The sequence below is a fragment of the Siphateles boraxobius genome, unplaced genomic scaffold (assembly GCF_051911475.1).
Source record: "Siphateles boraxobius isolate OS27281-9 unplaced genomic scaffold, OSU_SipBor_1 54, whole genome shotgun sequence".
NCBI lineage: Eukaryota > Metazoa > Chordata > Actinopteri > Cypriniformes > Leuciscidae > Siphateles > Siphateles boraxobius.
Genome location: NW_027509180.1, coordinates 3,752,117 through 3,769,084, shown reverse-complemented (window position 1 = coordinate 3,769,084; position 16,968 = coordinate 3,752,117). Strand labels below are relative to the sequence as shown.

General features: G+C 41.3%; 6 protein-coding genes across 12 annotated transcripts in view; 2 read left to right on the top strand and 4 right to left on the bottom strand.

The window, feature by feature from the left end:
- Positions 1-1,932, top strand: part of LOC143714442 (uncharacterized) — a 340,300-nt gene extending 338,368 nt beyond the window's left edge. Inside the window, exon 3 of the mRNA XM_077205647.1 lies at positions 435-1,932. Coding sequence (XP_077061762.1) covers positions 435-1,798 — 1,364 coding nt within the window. The 3' untranslated portion in view covers positions 1,799-1,932. The remainder of the gene's footprint in view (positions 1-434) is intronic.
- The window catches only part of LOC143714418 (uncharacterized), a 703,153-nt gene that overhangs the window by 316,847 nt on the left and 369,338 nt on the right, over positions 1-16,968 (bottom strand). The window lies entirely within an intron of this gene.
- The window catches only part of LOC143714414 (uncharacterized), a 1,189,624-nt gene that overhangs the window by 867,925 nt on the left and 304,731 nt on the right, over positions 1-16,968 (top strand). The gene's annotated exons all lie outside the window — the stretch shown is intronic.
- Positions 1-16,968, bottom strand: part of LOC143714417 (uncharacterized) — a 438,587-nt gene that overhangs the window by 316,900 nt on the left and 104,719 nt on the right. The window lies entirely within an intron of this gene.
- The window catches only part of LOC143714434 (uncharacterized), a 429,922-nt gene that overhangs the window by 341,848 nt on the left and 71,106 nt on the right, over positions 1-16,968 (bottom strand). The window lies entirely within an intron of this gene.
- LOC143714476 (uncharacterized) overlaps positions 1-16,968 on the bottom strand; it is a 75,477-nt gene that overhangs the window by 10,457 nt on the left and 48,052 nt on the right. The window lies entirely within an intron of this gene.

Here is a 16,968-nt window from a genome sequence, read left to right as displayed (position 1 = left end):
GAAATCGTGACACCCTTAATCTGTATGCAGGTGGGAGGTAGGCTACTTTATCTGAATGAAATACATACACCTCTCTCGCGCTTGCTTGCGTGTCAGCGATTAACCCTCCGCGTGCCAGTGTTGGCACGCGTGCCTTAGGTTGCCGACCCCTGGTCTAGACTTTCAGCGTGTGAAGTTTCTACGGACACTTTAAACTTGGACTATAAGATTAAAAAGTCTTTAGTAAAATAAACACAGAAGAATGGAATATAGCCTAGGCTATATATTATGTTTTAAAAGTAATAATTGTAAGATCAATGTACCTTATTCATGGAAGGTTTCAGGGATAATAATTTATAAAAATGCATCAAAATGATCATAATATTTAATAGCAGTTATCTATTACTGAATTATTTTGATGTACTGAAAATAAAAATGTATTTCTTTGATTTCAGACCTGATGGAAGAGAGCGAGGAGAGAGAAGAACTGAGTGAAGTGGAGGAGGAGAGAGAAGAACTGAGTGAAGTGAAGGAGGAGAGAGAAGAACTGAGTGAAGTGAAGGAGGAGAGAGAAGAACGGAGAGAAGTGAAGGAGGAGAGTGAAGAACTGAGTGAAGTGAAGGAGGAGAGAGAAGAACTGAGTGAAGTGAAGGAGGAGAGAGAAGAACTGAGTGAAGTGAAGGAGGAGAGTGAAGAACTGAGTGAAGTGGAGGAGGAACATCATGTCCAACCTGGAGAAAAACCTTTGAGACGCTCAAAGAATAAAAATAATTTTTTAAAGAAACCAAGAGCCAAGAAATCTTTCACCTGCACTCAGTGTGGAAAGAGTTTCACATACAAACAGCGTCTTCATGTTCACATGAGAATTCACACTGGAGAGAAGCCATTCTCATGTGATCAGTGTGGGAAGAGTTTCACCCAATCAGCACAACAGCAAAGTCACATGAGGATCCACACTGGAGAAAAGCCATTCATGTGTGATCAATGTGAAAAGAGATTCTCGAGCAAACAACATCTTATGCTTCACATGAAAGTTCATACTGGAGAGAAGCCCCACGCTTGTGATCAGTGCGAGAAAACATTTATTGGGTCATCACACCTTAAGAGACACAAGAGGATCCACACCGGAGAGAAACCATATGTATGCGACCAGTGTGGGAAACATTTCCCATACAAAAACAGTCTTGATGTTCACATGAGAATCCATACTGGAGAGAAGCCACACGCATGTGATCAATGTGGGAAACGTTTCCCATACAAAGACAGTCTTAATGTTCACATGAGAATCCACACTGGAGAGAAGCCGATCACATGCGAACAGTGTGGGAAACGTTTCTCATACAAAGAAAGTCGTAATGTTCACATGAGAGTTCACACCGGAGAGAAGCCGTACACATGTGATCAGTGCGGGAAAATATTTCTTAGTACATCACACCTGAAGACACACATGAGAGTTCATACGAAGGAGAAGCCACATTCATGTTCTGTGTGTGGAAAGAGTTTTTCATGGCTGCAATATTTACATATACATGAGAAAATCCACACTGGTGTAAGAGAGTACATGTGCTTTGAGTGTGAGAAGACTTTTATTACAGTAAGCAATTTAAAACGGCACCAGATAATCCACACTGGAGAAAAACCTTACAAGTGTTCACACTGTGACAAGAGATTCAGTCTGTCAGCACATATGAAATCACATGAGAGGATCCACACTGGAGAAAAACCTTACAAGTGTTCACACTGTGAAAAGAGATTCACTAGATCATCATCTCTGAAAACACATGAGAGGATCCACACTGGAGAAAAGCTGCACATGTAATCAGTGTGTAACGAGTTTCTCTTTTAAAAGTCAACAGAAGCGACACATGAAGTTCCCTTTCGTCACTCCGAGTTACGTCGGAGTACGACGAATGGGGTTTCGCTTAGAAAGCCTATCGACTTCGAGTATACAAAACGATCCAATGGCAAAGAAATGCCATGGGTCTGCGGAATTTGCATAGCGTATCTCCGGCTTACCTCGTGGGTATAAAAGGAGGACGCCGGCAACATGCAGACATGTTTTCGCTTCGGAGCCAAGAGTATCTCTTCACTCCACAGCCATTTCTGACTTCATTCTACGAGACGAGCCTCTCTCCGGTGTTGGTGTGACGGCGATCTGCAGTGAGTTCACATTGCCTGCTGATCTGTGCAGTGATCTGCCAGTGAGTGTGTTTCTCCCTGCTCGCTTCAACATCGCAGAGTTTTTTCTCCTCTCACAAAAGAGCTTGCACGCTGCACGTCTTTTTAAAGACGGCTCGCCCGTGCATTTCTGGTGGCGGTCGACTCATTTCCGATTTTGATGGGCACATTCTCTGCTCTGCGTGCTTGGGCTTGATCACGCTAGAGCAGCGTTTGTGGATGACTCACGTTCTCCCCGCGGGAACGTGACCATTGCGTCATTACGGTCGAGACTCAATGATCTCGTTAGAGAGAGAGTCCCCTCATCCACACCCCGATCTAACACTCTCCACGTGAGGTGGTACTTCAGCTGGTGGCCAGGGTGACCTGAGGCCAGGCCGACTATCTGTCCGTGCCCCACGCCCCCCTCTTCATTGACGCAACCCGTGAGCGATCACAGGTCTTTGGACTCCCGCGGGTTTCCTTTGACGTTCCAGAGTCGGATCTGTTGTCCATCGCAGCATCAGAGGGCGGGCAAGAATCTTCAGGAAGTGAAGATTCGACAGTGCTGCCACTTTCGGGTGTGCATATGGCATTTGTCAAGTCAGATCCTGAGATGACGGCCATGCTTTCCCGGGGCGCTGCGAGCATCGGACTAGAGTGGAACCTTCCACCCTGTCCTGAGCGCTCGCTGCTGGACGATTGTGTTTTGGGTGCGGTCGCTGACACCCGTCAGCGTCCACCCCAATACCTTTCTCCCGGATGTGCATCAGGAGATCTCGAAATCCTCGAAGACCCCCGTGTCTTCCAGCGATCCCTCGTTGATCTCCTATGCCTTTCCTCCCCTCTACGGGGCCGCTGCCCATGGGTACACTGGGGTCCCCCCGGTTGAACGCTCTGTTGCGATGCTACTGTGTCCTCAGAGTGCTTCTTCTCGATGTCAACCTAAGCACCCGTCCAAAGCCTGTAGTTTTTCGTCTACACAAGTTCTCACGAAATCCTATAGCGCCACAGGACAGGCAGCCACCTCACTGCATGCCATGGCCATCCTGCTGGTCTACCTGGCCCAGATGCTCACGGACATGAACGAGGGCGGGACTGACCCAGGGCTCTTCAATGAGCTGCGTGCCTCCACTGACCTTGCTCTCCGAGCGACGAAAGTGGCCGTACGCTCCCTGGGTCAGGTGATGCCCGCCATTCTGTGGCTGAACCTGTCTGATGTGCAGGATGTCGGGCGGACCCATCTGCTCGACACCCCCATATCCCAGGTCGGCCTCTTCGGCGGTGCGGTTGAGGGTGTAACACTGTTAAAGTTGTCAATAGAACACCATAAGTGTTCTATTACTCTGAATATATAAGACTAGGTTCGACTCTAGGAGAATAGAAATAAAGTTTAGGCCAAAGAGTGTAAATCAGCTAACAGCCAGCACATTTATTGTACATGAAACAACTTAATAAACAAATGCTTAAATTGTAAAATATATTGAGGTCTCGTCACAACACTATCTGAAATAGAGAAAAGCAATATTTAGTCCAGGTTGTGCACGAAAGATCCAAGAATAAAAGGGAAAAAAATTAAAATAAAGAAAATAAAAATGTCCGAAAGTCCTCCAGGTTCCTTCAAAAGTTGATGTGTGTGTGTGTATAAAGTTAATTGTATATGTAAGGCCTTTTTCTACTACCCGGGTAGTGTGTGTGCATCAAGTAACAGCTTAGCTGTAATTGAAATGAATCCCACGATGCAAACAGATGGAAACTGGTCCGGGTTGAACATCAGTAGAACGCATTAGGCCCTTCACCAAATCACGGTCTGGCTCGCCATAGCTCACAGTTGATATTTTCACAGAATGGAATCAGGCAACAAAAAAAAAAAACAATCTACACGAAACACAATTCACAGTCAATATCTCTCAAAATTCAAATATGCTTTTCATTCAATAAACTCATGAGTAAATGAAATCGCAAAAGCATCACTCACATGTTCATACACGTGTTAGCTTAATGTTATTAATTATAACATTGTACACGCGAGCATACTCATTACGCACAAATAAATCTGTTCAACGCACAGGTTTATCATCTGCACTTCAAAATACTCACTTTCATGTATAAATACTTTTTTTCTTACATATATACAGGAAACTGTTGTGGAAATTTTAATAGTCATTGATCCCAAACAGGTATCATAAGAGAAAGAACCTATTCAATGCAGTAAGGACTTTATCTGAGTGGGTGAAAGGTACAGCGGGTGAGGAGGAACCTTGAAAACAGTATAAAGGCTGTCTCATATCTTCCTGTTGGGTGTCACTCTCTTGCACAGCGTAACTTCTGTGTACTAGACTGAACCTATTCTTGCAAGAATAAATACTTTTCTTTTTATTAATTTGACTCTGAGTGTCTCTTACGCAGTGATGATGTTTAACAGAATTTTTGCCATAACAAAACATAAAATAAATGTATCAAGAATTAAATCTATCAGTTTCCTCGATCTCCGTTTGTATAACGTGAATTAGAATACAAAAAAATATTTTAACTTTCAATTAACATCATCTTTTAACTCTGACCTTTTTTTTTCATTCAATATAACGTATAAAATTTTCTGATCGTTAATCAGTTAAAGCACATCGACTAAACATTTCTCTTAACACAGAAACTCACCAGAGTTCGAAAGAAGTTCCTCAATAAAATCAAAGGGAATTCCTTTTTGAACCCATGAACATACTTCATAAATCTTATGAAGAGTTTAAACTCATTTTGTCAGAAACCACGCATTTTAGTACTTCAAAAACAGCGCTTGATCACCTCGTGCGTATCAGCTATATACAGTCTTCTCTCAATATTTCCTTCTCAGTCAACCAGTTCATATAGCGGCCCCTACAGGGATACTACGGTACTGCATAGCTAATAAAAGTGTAGAACAGTGTATAACTCTAGGGGGTTACATTTTTGTTACATCTAGGGGGTTTGCTCAACAGTTCTCAACCGCCCATGAGCAGACTGAGGCTTTTTCTGTCCCGACGGCCCCAACGTCTGCTCAGATCCCACAGTCTGCCCACCGCCGAAGGCGCCCTCCCGCGGCTCCCACCCCGCCCGTTCACCCGGGCTGGCTCTGGAAGCCGCAGGGGGACGCCACAGCCCTCTCCAGTCCCGCCCCCTGCTATACGCCAGGTTAAGCGGCACTCTTGAGACTGGCTGCTCAGAGATGGGACTCAGTTCTTTCCAGGAGCTGGTAGCAGGGCCACTCCTTTCCCCGGTGGAGAAATAACTGACTCTCCCGTCTCTGAGCACACCCCCGAGCCGTGCACCCCTCGTCACCCTCTGTCTCAGAGCCGGATGACAGTGCGTGCCGTCCCCGGACCATACCGCTCTCATCCCCCTCTGTCGCCAGACCCCTGGCAGAGCAGGCCCCCGCGGAACGCTGGTCCTTCCCTGGCCTCCTCTGTCAGGGTGCGGTTATGACTGTGCCCCCACACCGGGCCGCTATGCCGTCCACGTCCGGGCCGGTCATTCCGCTTCGCTGCACCACCGAGGGGACGTCTGTGGTTCGCATGACTCCGCTGGTACAGTTCTTGGGAGCCTGGCTACAGCTTCCATATCTGTCCCGATGGGTCACGCAAACATCAGGCTCGGCTATGCGATTCAGTTCGCACGGTCTCCTCCCCGCTTCTGGGGAGTCCGCCCCACTATGGTCGGTGGCAATGCCCCTATCATGAGAGCGGAGGTTGCTACCCTACTGGCGAAGGGTACGATCGAGACCTTCCAGCCGAAATGAGGTCCGGGTTTATAGCCCATACTTCATTGTCCCGGAGAAATCCGGTGGGTTACGGCCAATCCTGGACCTGTGCATCTGAACCGCCCCCTTCTCAGGCTGCCGTTCAAGATACTCTTGGCCAAACACATTTTTGGATGTGTGCGGCCACAGGATTGGTCAAGCATTTGCAAGCGTCACGCCTTATGAGAATTAGGATCAAAACGGCACAAATAAATTATGGACGCAATATCATATATGCAAAGACATGGTTCTTGCATACATCGCCTGTAAAGACGGCGTCCGAAGACTAATACAAACACTCGACAGAAGATACCAGCTGCCATCTCACACTCATTTCACACGAGTTGCTATTCCTGAAATGAATGATGTAAGGCGGGCGTTGAAGTGAAAAACTACGCCATGAGTTAATGGTCCATTATATAGCAATCTATTTTTTGGTTTTGATTTCTGTTAGTTTTTACTTATTGTTATGACTGGAGTGTAGGTTAGTTAACCTTAATTTATTTTATGTTGTCTGTTTTAAAGACAGTTTATTACAGTTTTATTTATCAAGCTGTTAATACTATGTTATTTCATTGTGAAATGTTTTGTTATGCACTTCTTGTGCACTGAATACATTTAGAATGTAGCATGTTTCTAAAAGCAAAAACAATTGCCAAAATCGCAAATAAAATTGCAATGTTCATTAAAAAAATCGCAATATGATTATTTTCTCCATATTGCACAGCCCTAATTTAAGACGCTTAATGTGGATTAGGAAAGGGATTTTAAAGCACCAAATTTACTACACAATATAGGCCTACCTTATTAATAAAGCATACTTTGTAGAGGCAAACAGATTAAATCAGATTATGAACAACACACATAGAAAACCACTGTAAAACGATCAATGTGCAATAGCGCTTTGCATGTTCAATAAGGTGAAGGGGGTGGATTGGAATCCACTGCTGCTTCAATGTATATGTAATGATTGATTATAATTAAGGTATTAATCAGTATTTTTCCCTCTAAATATCAAATGAGTCGAATGACTTCTCTGGAGATTTTACTTTATTTATATAAGTTACCAGTGTGATTACTGAAATGTTCTTTTCATGTATTCTTTAATGTCAGTATTTGATATCTGAATGCAGTGCTTGCTTATTTAACCCAGCTTCCAGAAATGAAATAGGGACTTGTTTTGTGTTTGAGAAAGGTCTTCAATGTTTTAAAACATATAGGGGTCATTGAAGCCAATAGTTTAAGGGGCCATTTCTTTGTTAAAGCCTTTCTTTCCAGTTAGACTAAAGTTTAGCTATCCTTGAGAGAAAGAACGCATTATCTTGATGTTTTGAGAGGACTCTCCTGTTTATAGTGAGAGCCTGGCCAAATCCAACCTTGGAAAAGCTGTGTGTCGGTGTGTGTGTTAGTCTTCTTGGTTACAGGTTAAGGAACCACTGGCATTATTGGAGATTGACTGAGTTGTTGTTCTGGACATGCTGGCACCCAGCAACCCAAATCTGCGACCTGGAAGGTCATGACGTGCCTAACTTCAGCTGTATAATCGATGGAGATATGCTTCAGTCTATCTGTATATGTGTGGAAAATTACTGTGTTTATCTATTTCATAGCCAATGAGAATCATTCATCCTGTAAGCAATGACGTAGCTTAGACCTTGGAAATCGTATAACTGCTGTGATCTTTGTAACTGTAAGCGGGGCGGCCTACAAACTCCTGTGCGAGTATTGAAGCTGAACTTCTGCTGATGAAACTGCAAACTATCTTCAGTAAATATTTTCTTTATTTTTTTATAATTCTGACTCTGGGTCTTCATTCTTCATATCTGGTTCTGGGTCTTTAACTGTATACCCCTTACAATAGAGTAGATAATGCTTAGTTAATGATGACTACTGTATTTGAATGTCAACAGAATTTGTGTACTATAAGCTTTAAATGTTCAATTTTGGGGTCTGTCCAATACAGTACTCATTGTTAACTAAGCATATCTATCAATGACTTCATCATGTGTCTGGCCCCTCAACTAAAGTGGTGACAAGGTCCTTTTAAACACTGATGAACAATGTGCTATTAAAGGTGGCATAACTGAACAAAGAAAACATAATGATCATGCTTAATAAATCATAATTCATGATGATGTACTCATCTTAGTTAATGTTTTAATTAAGATCTTGTTCATCCATGAAGTCATGAATGAAAAACATGGTTAGTTCCTGATGATTCATGAGATATTAATGCATGAATGAATGCATAATGCATGCGTGAATTTATACATGAATTCATGATAATTCATGTACCCTTACCGTAAAGTGTTACCCTCTGGTCTAATCACAGCCGTGATGATATAGAGCTCTATCACACTCCTACCCGAGTGATATTGCTTAAATATCATAATGTTTGTAAAAGGCTTTGATAGCGCTTTAGATTTGCATTGTATTTCCCTCTAAACGCAGATAACCACATTAAATCAGCTGGGGCGTCATTTATAAAGCGTGCGTATGCTCAAAACGGGGCTGAAAACATGCGTACGCCACTTCCCACGCAAAGGTTGTGATCTATTAAAAAATACTTGAGTGTGCGCACCTATAAGTAAACTCTGACCAATGCGTATGCACATTCTGCCGCAACTTTGGCTTTTGCCGATACCGATATTAATCCAATATTTTTATTTTATTCTTAAACTAATAAAAAATATAGCAATTTTCTCAATTAGCCACCTAAAATATACCTTCTATATAGTCCACAACAACAGTTGATATGAAAGGCTCCAATAAAGTGCGGCACAAAGCGCTTATGCGCATCCCGAGTGGAGAATGATGCGCTTGAAGCCACGTGGAGTTACAGCACGCAGCGCGTCGAGTCCGCTTTGAAAAGTTCAAAGCACAACGGAGATACATATTGATGGACAGTGTATTATACAGTATCTATCTATGCAATCGTTTATTGAGCCTTTTCTTTTAACAGTTTTAAATTTCAGTTACTGTGAGCGTGAAGAACAATTATAGTGCTCTGAATCTAGTGTTGTGATCAAACCGACAGCGTCCGACACCCGGTAGAGAGTAGCACGATTGAGTTACAGCAATAAAGTCCAGCAAGATAAAGTTGTTGTTTTATGCGAAAACATAGACCTTTATCTTACAGATCAAGTATAATAGTATTAACATTGAATCATCTTGAAGATAGTTTCATCATTGACTGTAACCGAACGCGACGCGCTGTTTGAATGCTGAATGGAGAATGACTGACAGCCGCGAGAGGGAAAAGTTTACGTGATCTTGAATTTAATGACTTAAATATTAATTTCTCTCTCACATAATGGCTTCAGAACACTTATAATAGAGTGCACGAAAACGTGATGGTACTTTAGAATGTTTTTGTTACTTTTGTGGGGCTAACATAATAGTATTCCCACAATATCGGATTTGGATCGGCCTCGTCTGATGGATACCCGACCCCCCCTCCCCCCCTAGTTACTATCGCTATGTCCGACAAGCTACGCTGCTCTCACACACACCATGTTCTCGTACAGTAAAAAATACATCGCTGACAGACAAAATTTGAAATTTGATCTTTTTTTCTTTTCAAACAATAAATACAGTTTTGTGTCTCTTTAATGTGTCGTTACAGATCGCTGTAGTTCGCTGTGCATCAGTTAAAGCTGCTCGTGATCCGATCATCTCTTCCTTCTAGTTCATTTATAGCATCAAATAAACATGAATGAACATAAGAATGAATGTTGTTTTAACCGCGGAAAGGCGTCAGTACATTCCGTTTTTCAAGTTCAAATCCTCCAATGTTAATCTGCTAACTCTCCTGACTGCTTTGTCGGACAAAATGGCGGATGGCGAAGTATGATTGGTCAGATCACCTGTCAATCAAGCTCCTTGCGAAGGGTCAATTGTTTCTCTCTATGTTATCATTATAATAGTCCTAATTATGGTGTTGATAACAAAACCGGCATGAAGAAACTTGTTCGCCTATTAAACTAAAATAAATATTTACTCACACATGTGCAAGTTAATGCAAGTCTGTTAGGTAAACGGAAATTAGGCTACTATTTATGTTTTAAATAAAAATGATACATTTTGATGTCTTTGTAGAGGAGAGGAGAACGCTCGTGCTGCTGGAGAAGAGCCACTTCACTGGCAGAGTCATAGCAGAGGTGAAGTTCGACACATTGTCAATATGGCTGGTTTTCTTTTGAATCTGAGGGACCAGTGGTTACATATTAGATCACAGCCTGGTCTAATACATATTGATTGCAGGGTCGTCAAATTGTCTATAAATTATCTGTTCCACAGGCAATGTTCAGCCCCACTCATAATCCAGATCCTGTCGAGTTTACAGCTCCAACTCAGGTACACAGTGACCATCATCACCCTAACATTTAATCTATAATTTGGTTCTTAGCTGAGGTTCACTTGGGACGCAGTCATGTAAAGTTTTTCTCAGGAACACAATATATGAGCAGATGGATCTAACTAGCCTATTACTCAAACATTACCTTACATACTGAAATCCACTGCTTCATCAATCCCTTATTTAATCAAAATCTATATCCCTGTTTGTTCCCTACATTTACTATGTGTATCTGTTTCACAGCAATGTAATAATTCATGTTTGTTGAGATTCCCCGTTTGTGTCCTATGTCTTCTGTGATGCGCTCTCCCATGCACACTGCTGCCTAAGTAGTTTATCGTTACTGCTACGACCCTGAGGGTCATTTCTGTATTTTTTGGGTTTCTGTTCCCTTGGCGTGTGTCTTATAGGCCGATTGGGTGCAGCTGATTGGTGTGGTGATCCAATTGGACATAACGACAGCCTGCCCCTTTAAAAGTCGCTGCTGACGTCATTCAAGAGCTTTGCTCTTGCTCGTTTTGGGTTTTCAAAAAAACTGATTGATGTACAACAAGCTGCCTTTATTTGCCAAAGTGAATGACATTAAAACCTGTGATCTCGTGCATTGTTATGTGGTTAGAGATGGTGTTCCAATGTGTAAATGCCCACTGGGCAGTGGACTTTCTGATGAACGTGTCTTGCAGGTGGTAGTGCCATCGTCACTGCACAAAATGGTGTAGACAACCGCCCATAATGATGCAGGTCATGTGGGAGTTAAAAAGACACATCACAAAATTCTGCGTTACTGTTGTAGACATAGCTAGATGTTTGGTAAACTAAGTGAACTAATTACCATTATCCTGTTTGTTGCTCCTGTGTTCTTAGAGTTTATGACTGTGTAAAAGAGTCTTGAAGTTCAGAAGTTGAGTTGAATCAAACTCCTGCAGGACTTGGCATGATTCAGACTTGGGAGCATGATTCTGATTTCTTCTCTTTTTGTTTGCTTTCTTTTTGTTTTCTTTTTATATCTGAAGCATGGCAAGTGAACCATCATACTGGACCTGGAAACGTAAATCCAGGGCAAGAGTAAAAGAGCAATTGGATTCCATTCAGTCTGAATTTAATGTCATTGATGAAGATGGAGTCATTGAAGAAGATGGAGTCATTGAAGAAGATGGAGTCATTGAAGAAGATGGAGTCATTGAGGATTTTCCATGTAATGTCGAAGAGATAGATTTAGAGGCAATTTTGTCTGATGAGTATTTGATCTTTGATTCTGATTCTGAGAGTGAAACAAAGATAAATTATTTAGAAGATAAATTGACAACATGGGCACTCGAAGAAAATGTTACACATAGTGCTTTGAACAAATTATTGCGAATTCTTAAGTGCCATCACCCATCGCTGCCATTAGATGCTCGTACTCTTTTGAAGACCACACGATCTGAAGTAATGGCTCTCCAAGAGAAGGCTGGCGGAACATATCACTACTTTGGGATCCTGCCGTCGATGAGTTCGACCCTAGAGGCATATCGCAGTAACTTGACCAGTGGAATGTGCCTTAGACTTCAGATCAATGTCGATGGCTTGCCATTGTTTAGAAGTTCATCAACTCAATTTTGGCCAATACTTGGGTTTGTTCAAAACCTCCCCAACCATAAGCCATTTGTGATTGCCCTTTTTGCTGGAAATGGGAAACCTGAACTCTATGAGTACATGGAGGATTTTGTTGAGGACATCAACAGTTTAGAGAAGGGCTTCTTCTTCAAAGAAATTCCCTTGTCTCTAAAGTTGGAGGCCATGTTTTGTGATGCACCAGCACGTGCGTTCTTGAAGTGTGTTAAAGGCCACACTGGTTATTCGGCGTGTGAAAAGTGCACCCAAGAAGGTGAATACTTGAATAACCGTGTGGTTTTCCCCATCACTGATGCACCCCTCCGACAAGATGAGGACTTCATCGACATGACTGATGAAGCTCATCACCTTGGATCCTCACCCCTTATTGCCACCTCTTTAGGCTTGGTCAGTGGTTTCCCTCTGGACTTCATGCACCTTGTCTGCTTGGGAGTCATGAGGCGTCTAGTTTACCTCTGGGTTAAGGGTCCATTGACATGTAGGCTCTCAAGTGGACAGGTGAATATGCTCTCTGAACAATTAGAGAATGTAAGGAGATACACACCAGTAGAATTTAACCGGCGGCCAAGAACACTGAAAGAGATAGACAGATGGAAGGCGTCCGAGTTCCGGCAGCTCCTGCTTTACACTGGGCCTGTGCTCCTCAAGTCCTTTTTGCATGCAGCAGTTTACAAGCACTTCCTGCTTCTTTTTGTGGGAATATTGATCCTCTCTAGCAAAAAGCTGTTTGCCACCTACACAGACTATGCAAAAAATGCCCTTGTTCTCTTTGTGCAGCACTTCAGGAAGATGTATGGTGATACCTACATTTCTTACAACGTACACAATCTTGTGCACCTTGCCCAAGATGCCAAGGTGCATGGAACACTGGATTGTTTCAGTGCTTTTAAGTTTGAGAATTTCATGAAGACTCTGAAGAAAATGGTCCGAAAGCCACAATCTCCCTGCTCCCAGGTAGTGAAGCGGATCCTCGAGAGGGGTACCACCCCAGTGCCACCGGGGGTAGGCTTGGGCCTGAGAAGGGAACATGTAAATGGACCACTGCCAGCCATGTTTCTTGATGCTGTTCAGTACTCTGTGTACAAAACAGAGCAATTCACACTGAAATTAGACCGGGCGAACTCCTATGTCAGTATAGAGGGTAAAGTGGCCAAAATTAGGAATATCATTTCAGACAACAAGGACATTTACCTACTCTACTCAACCTTTGCGCAGCAGTCAAGTTTTTTTGAGTACCCTGAACCCTCAACAGTGTTTGGTGTGTTTTTGATAGACAGTCTGTCAGACTCGACACAGCTGTGTAAAGTTGGACAAGTAGAGGAGAAGCTTTATGTAATTCCTCATGGACAACAGTTTGTTGCTATGCCCCTGTTACATGTGCACTGAGTCCAGTTTAAATCATTTAATTATGTTGCCATTGGTCAGCAGGTTGTCTTTGAGTGACCCAACTGTTTCTGTTGTAGTCAGTGGCGTTCATAGCCTTGATTGCGCTATGAGCTAGCCCCCCTTTGCTGTATGTGGATGTGAAATGTGTCTAAAATCCAAATACTATGCTCTACTTAGCATAAAAGTTGACTCTTCATCTTATGTAAAGTGAAGTCAAACACCCCCCCCCCCTCCCCCCCCTTTCCCTCTCCCTCTCCCTCTATTTCTCTCAAAAAGAGGGAAACTATAGTTGCAGCTTTCTTCTTAGGCCTACTGTATTCTTCAGCTGTGTTGTTGTTGGTGTGCTAGTCGGTTAAGCTCTTCATAGATTTGTTATGTATTGTTATCTCTCAGTAGTTCTGATTTCTTTTTGGTGCACTTATCTATTTCATGCACTTGTTTTACTACTATGTATATTCAAGAAGTGCAGACACACAAGTTTCATGTTTTATTGTCATATACTCATAAATGAGAAGAAGCTGCTACTGTGATATTTTGATTTTTGTTCAGCCCATCAGTAAAAATATCTTCCAAAAAAAAAAAAAACTGGTGGAAAGTTGCCTTTGTCCTTTAGGCAGGGGCTTAAAATTAACGATTAGTTGTAGATTGTTTGCAAGTTATGGTAATATTACAGGTTGTCCTCGGGGTTGGTGAAATGCTAGTGATGTGTCTCTTTAATGAATAGTTAAAATAACTGATCTGTCCTCACAGGACTTCTGAATCAGTAACACAATAGGCTATGGTTCCATTTATTAAAATCTAGTTAACTACATTAGTTAACAAGAACTATTAATAAACTGTACGTCTACAGCATTAATTAATCGTTCTTAATGTTTATTTCACCATTTACTAGCCTACATTATTGAAATCAAAAGTTGTATTTGTTAACATTAGTTAATGCACTGTGAAGTAACATGAACTAACAATTCATGCAAGTTGTAAACTACGTAGTATTTTCAGGTTATTTATATTATAATGTGTAGAAAAAAAGTGAATTTCAAGCCCTGCCTTTAGGAAGACATACTGTACAACTGTGAACATTTTTAGATTTGATCAGTACTGAAAAAATTTTGATTTTGACTTTTACTGTACTATTAATTTTGCATCAGGAAAGCCTATACCTAAAAGTGGCCTTCGATGAAGGAGCGAGGTGACCGGTTGCAAGGGAATGGTTTACAGGTAGGCCATGGCAATGTAGTGTACATTTTTATCTTTGACCTAGATAAGGCTACAGGAGAACTCCATTGTCCAACTCACAGTGCTGTAACCAGGGTCCGAAATTAACTTTTTGGCTCACCTGCCACGGGGACTGATAGATGAAAAAATCCACCAGCCAAGCATATTTTTTATCGGTCAAAATAATAAACGGCCTTTTTGTGTCACATATACATTAATTTCAGTACATTTGCAAGGTATTATGTTGAATTAATAAGAGTACATAGAAGTCAAAACAAATAGTAAGACATGGACATGAGCATGGAACTAGTGCTCATAACAGTACATTTGAAGGTTTAGTAAGAGTATCACATACTTTACCGAAAGTAAAAAAATTGACTGATTAATACTATCAGTTAAACGGTTTAAAAGTTAAAAAAATTGTTTATATATATATATATATATATATATATATATATATATATATATATCTTTTTTGTTTGTTTCATGCATGGTTAAAAAAAAACAGTAGGCTATATAGCCACATCATGTAAACATGTTACTATTTAAAGTAAAAACTAGACAAGCTGTGCTGTGGATTGAGGTAGGCTGCTATTTTTATTTGACGAAAAAAACGTCTGATAAAAAAAAAAGTTTTCAAAGCTTCTTCAAACTGATTCAGTGTTTTCTTTTTGTCATCTTAATTTGATAATTATTTAAGTTAAAAATATATATATTTAGTGTAGGTCTATTTTTTGGTGTGAAGGTTCACACACGCTTCTTGAGGCACACACACACACAAGGTCTCTCGCTCTCTGCGGCGCGCTACACGGTTTGAAGCACAGTATGTGCGCGCTCTTTCTCGCTCGCTCTAGATTCCAGGAGGTTAAACTAATTTGCGGGCATCAGGGAGCCGCTATCAATATGCGGGAGACTCCCGGAACTTTCTAGAATGTCTGGAACATTCACGAGCCAGTTTGGCGGACAGCCTTTTGAGATTTACTCGCCAAACGGAAAATCTACCCGCATTTGGCGCTTGGCGGGTGTTAATTTCGGATCCTGGCTGTAACGTTGCAAATTTTGTGTTTATGTTGGTATAGATTTGTGAGAATATCGTGATATGATGAAACACGATTTTTAAACCGCAAAAGATGTGATTACTGTGATTTATTACTGTGATTAATCTGATTACTCTGGTCATGTGACACGTGAGAGAAAAGCAGTCTGCAGATGTAGCATCAACTTGGCACTCTACGCATATAGGCCTGGCATACAGGAAAGAACAGTTTATGTTTGATTTATGTGATATTATGTTGTTATATATATATATTAGGGGTGTAACGGTTCACAAAATTCACGGTTCGGTTCGATACGATACACTTGTGTCACGGTTCAGTTCGATACGGTTCGGTACGTTTCCAATACAGCAAAAAGAAAGAAATGGCAGAGAAAATTTCATTGATTTCAAAATGCTTTTATGACGCAAAATAATATTAATTACGAAAAAAAGTAGATCATGAGGTGCCTAAAGATTCCCATCCCTACTATACAATGATTTATTGCTTGTCATTGTCGAATAATACAGAAGATAAAGAACTTAAAAAGTAATCGCATATTAAATCGCAATATTGTAAAAAAAAAAAAAAAGATTATTTTCGAAAATCGTTCAGCCCTAGTATAGATATTTGTCAACTGTCTATCACTGTCAATAAAAGGTATTTTTTATCACTCAGGCAAATATGATGGAGGCATGGCTTGGTGGCCTCCATATAAAGACTCCTTCAAAATACTCCAAAGTATTTTAAAGAGGACATCACCTAACCCATCTAAAGGATGGAAACAGTACTCTTATCGAATACTACATGAGACAAGTAAGGGTGGGGGGTTAAGATATTCTGATGTTACTCATTGTACTTTCTTTGTTGATGTTGTAATATTGAATTAATTGATAACATACAGTACTAAACATTGCCTACAGACTGCTTTGAAAGTCTCAGTAAGAGGTGGGGCCTGTCCTGCCACACCTCTGATCTGAATACAGACAAAGAGGAGCTGCCAGTAAGTCGCCAGCGGAGAAAGTGAGCATCATATGTTGTTTGACTTTTTGATCATCCTCTTTGTATCACACAGATACAATTTTCCAATTTCATATTTTTCTCTGTTCAATGTGATCAATAGGAAAACTAATCTTTGTTAAAACTTTTCATTTACAGACCATCGCGACTAAGATCACCATCACCATCACCACCATCATCCCCTGCATCGTCCCCCTCATCAGACACCCCAAATGCCCAAACATCACGGGCAAAGAAGAAAACGCACAACAAACCTGCCAAAATCACTGATGTGGAGTGACACTGGGTTAGCTCTGTTATTTTGACATGGGTTAAGATTAGTTGCTGCTGATAGAAATTAGGGATGTCAACGATTAATCGACGATCGATTAATTGTCGATAATACATTTAATCGATAAAACTTATCGATCATCAATTAACCAGGATCATGCGCT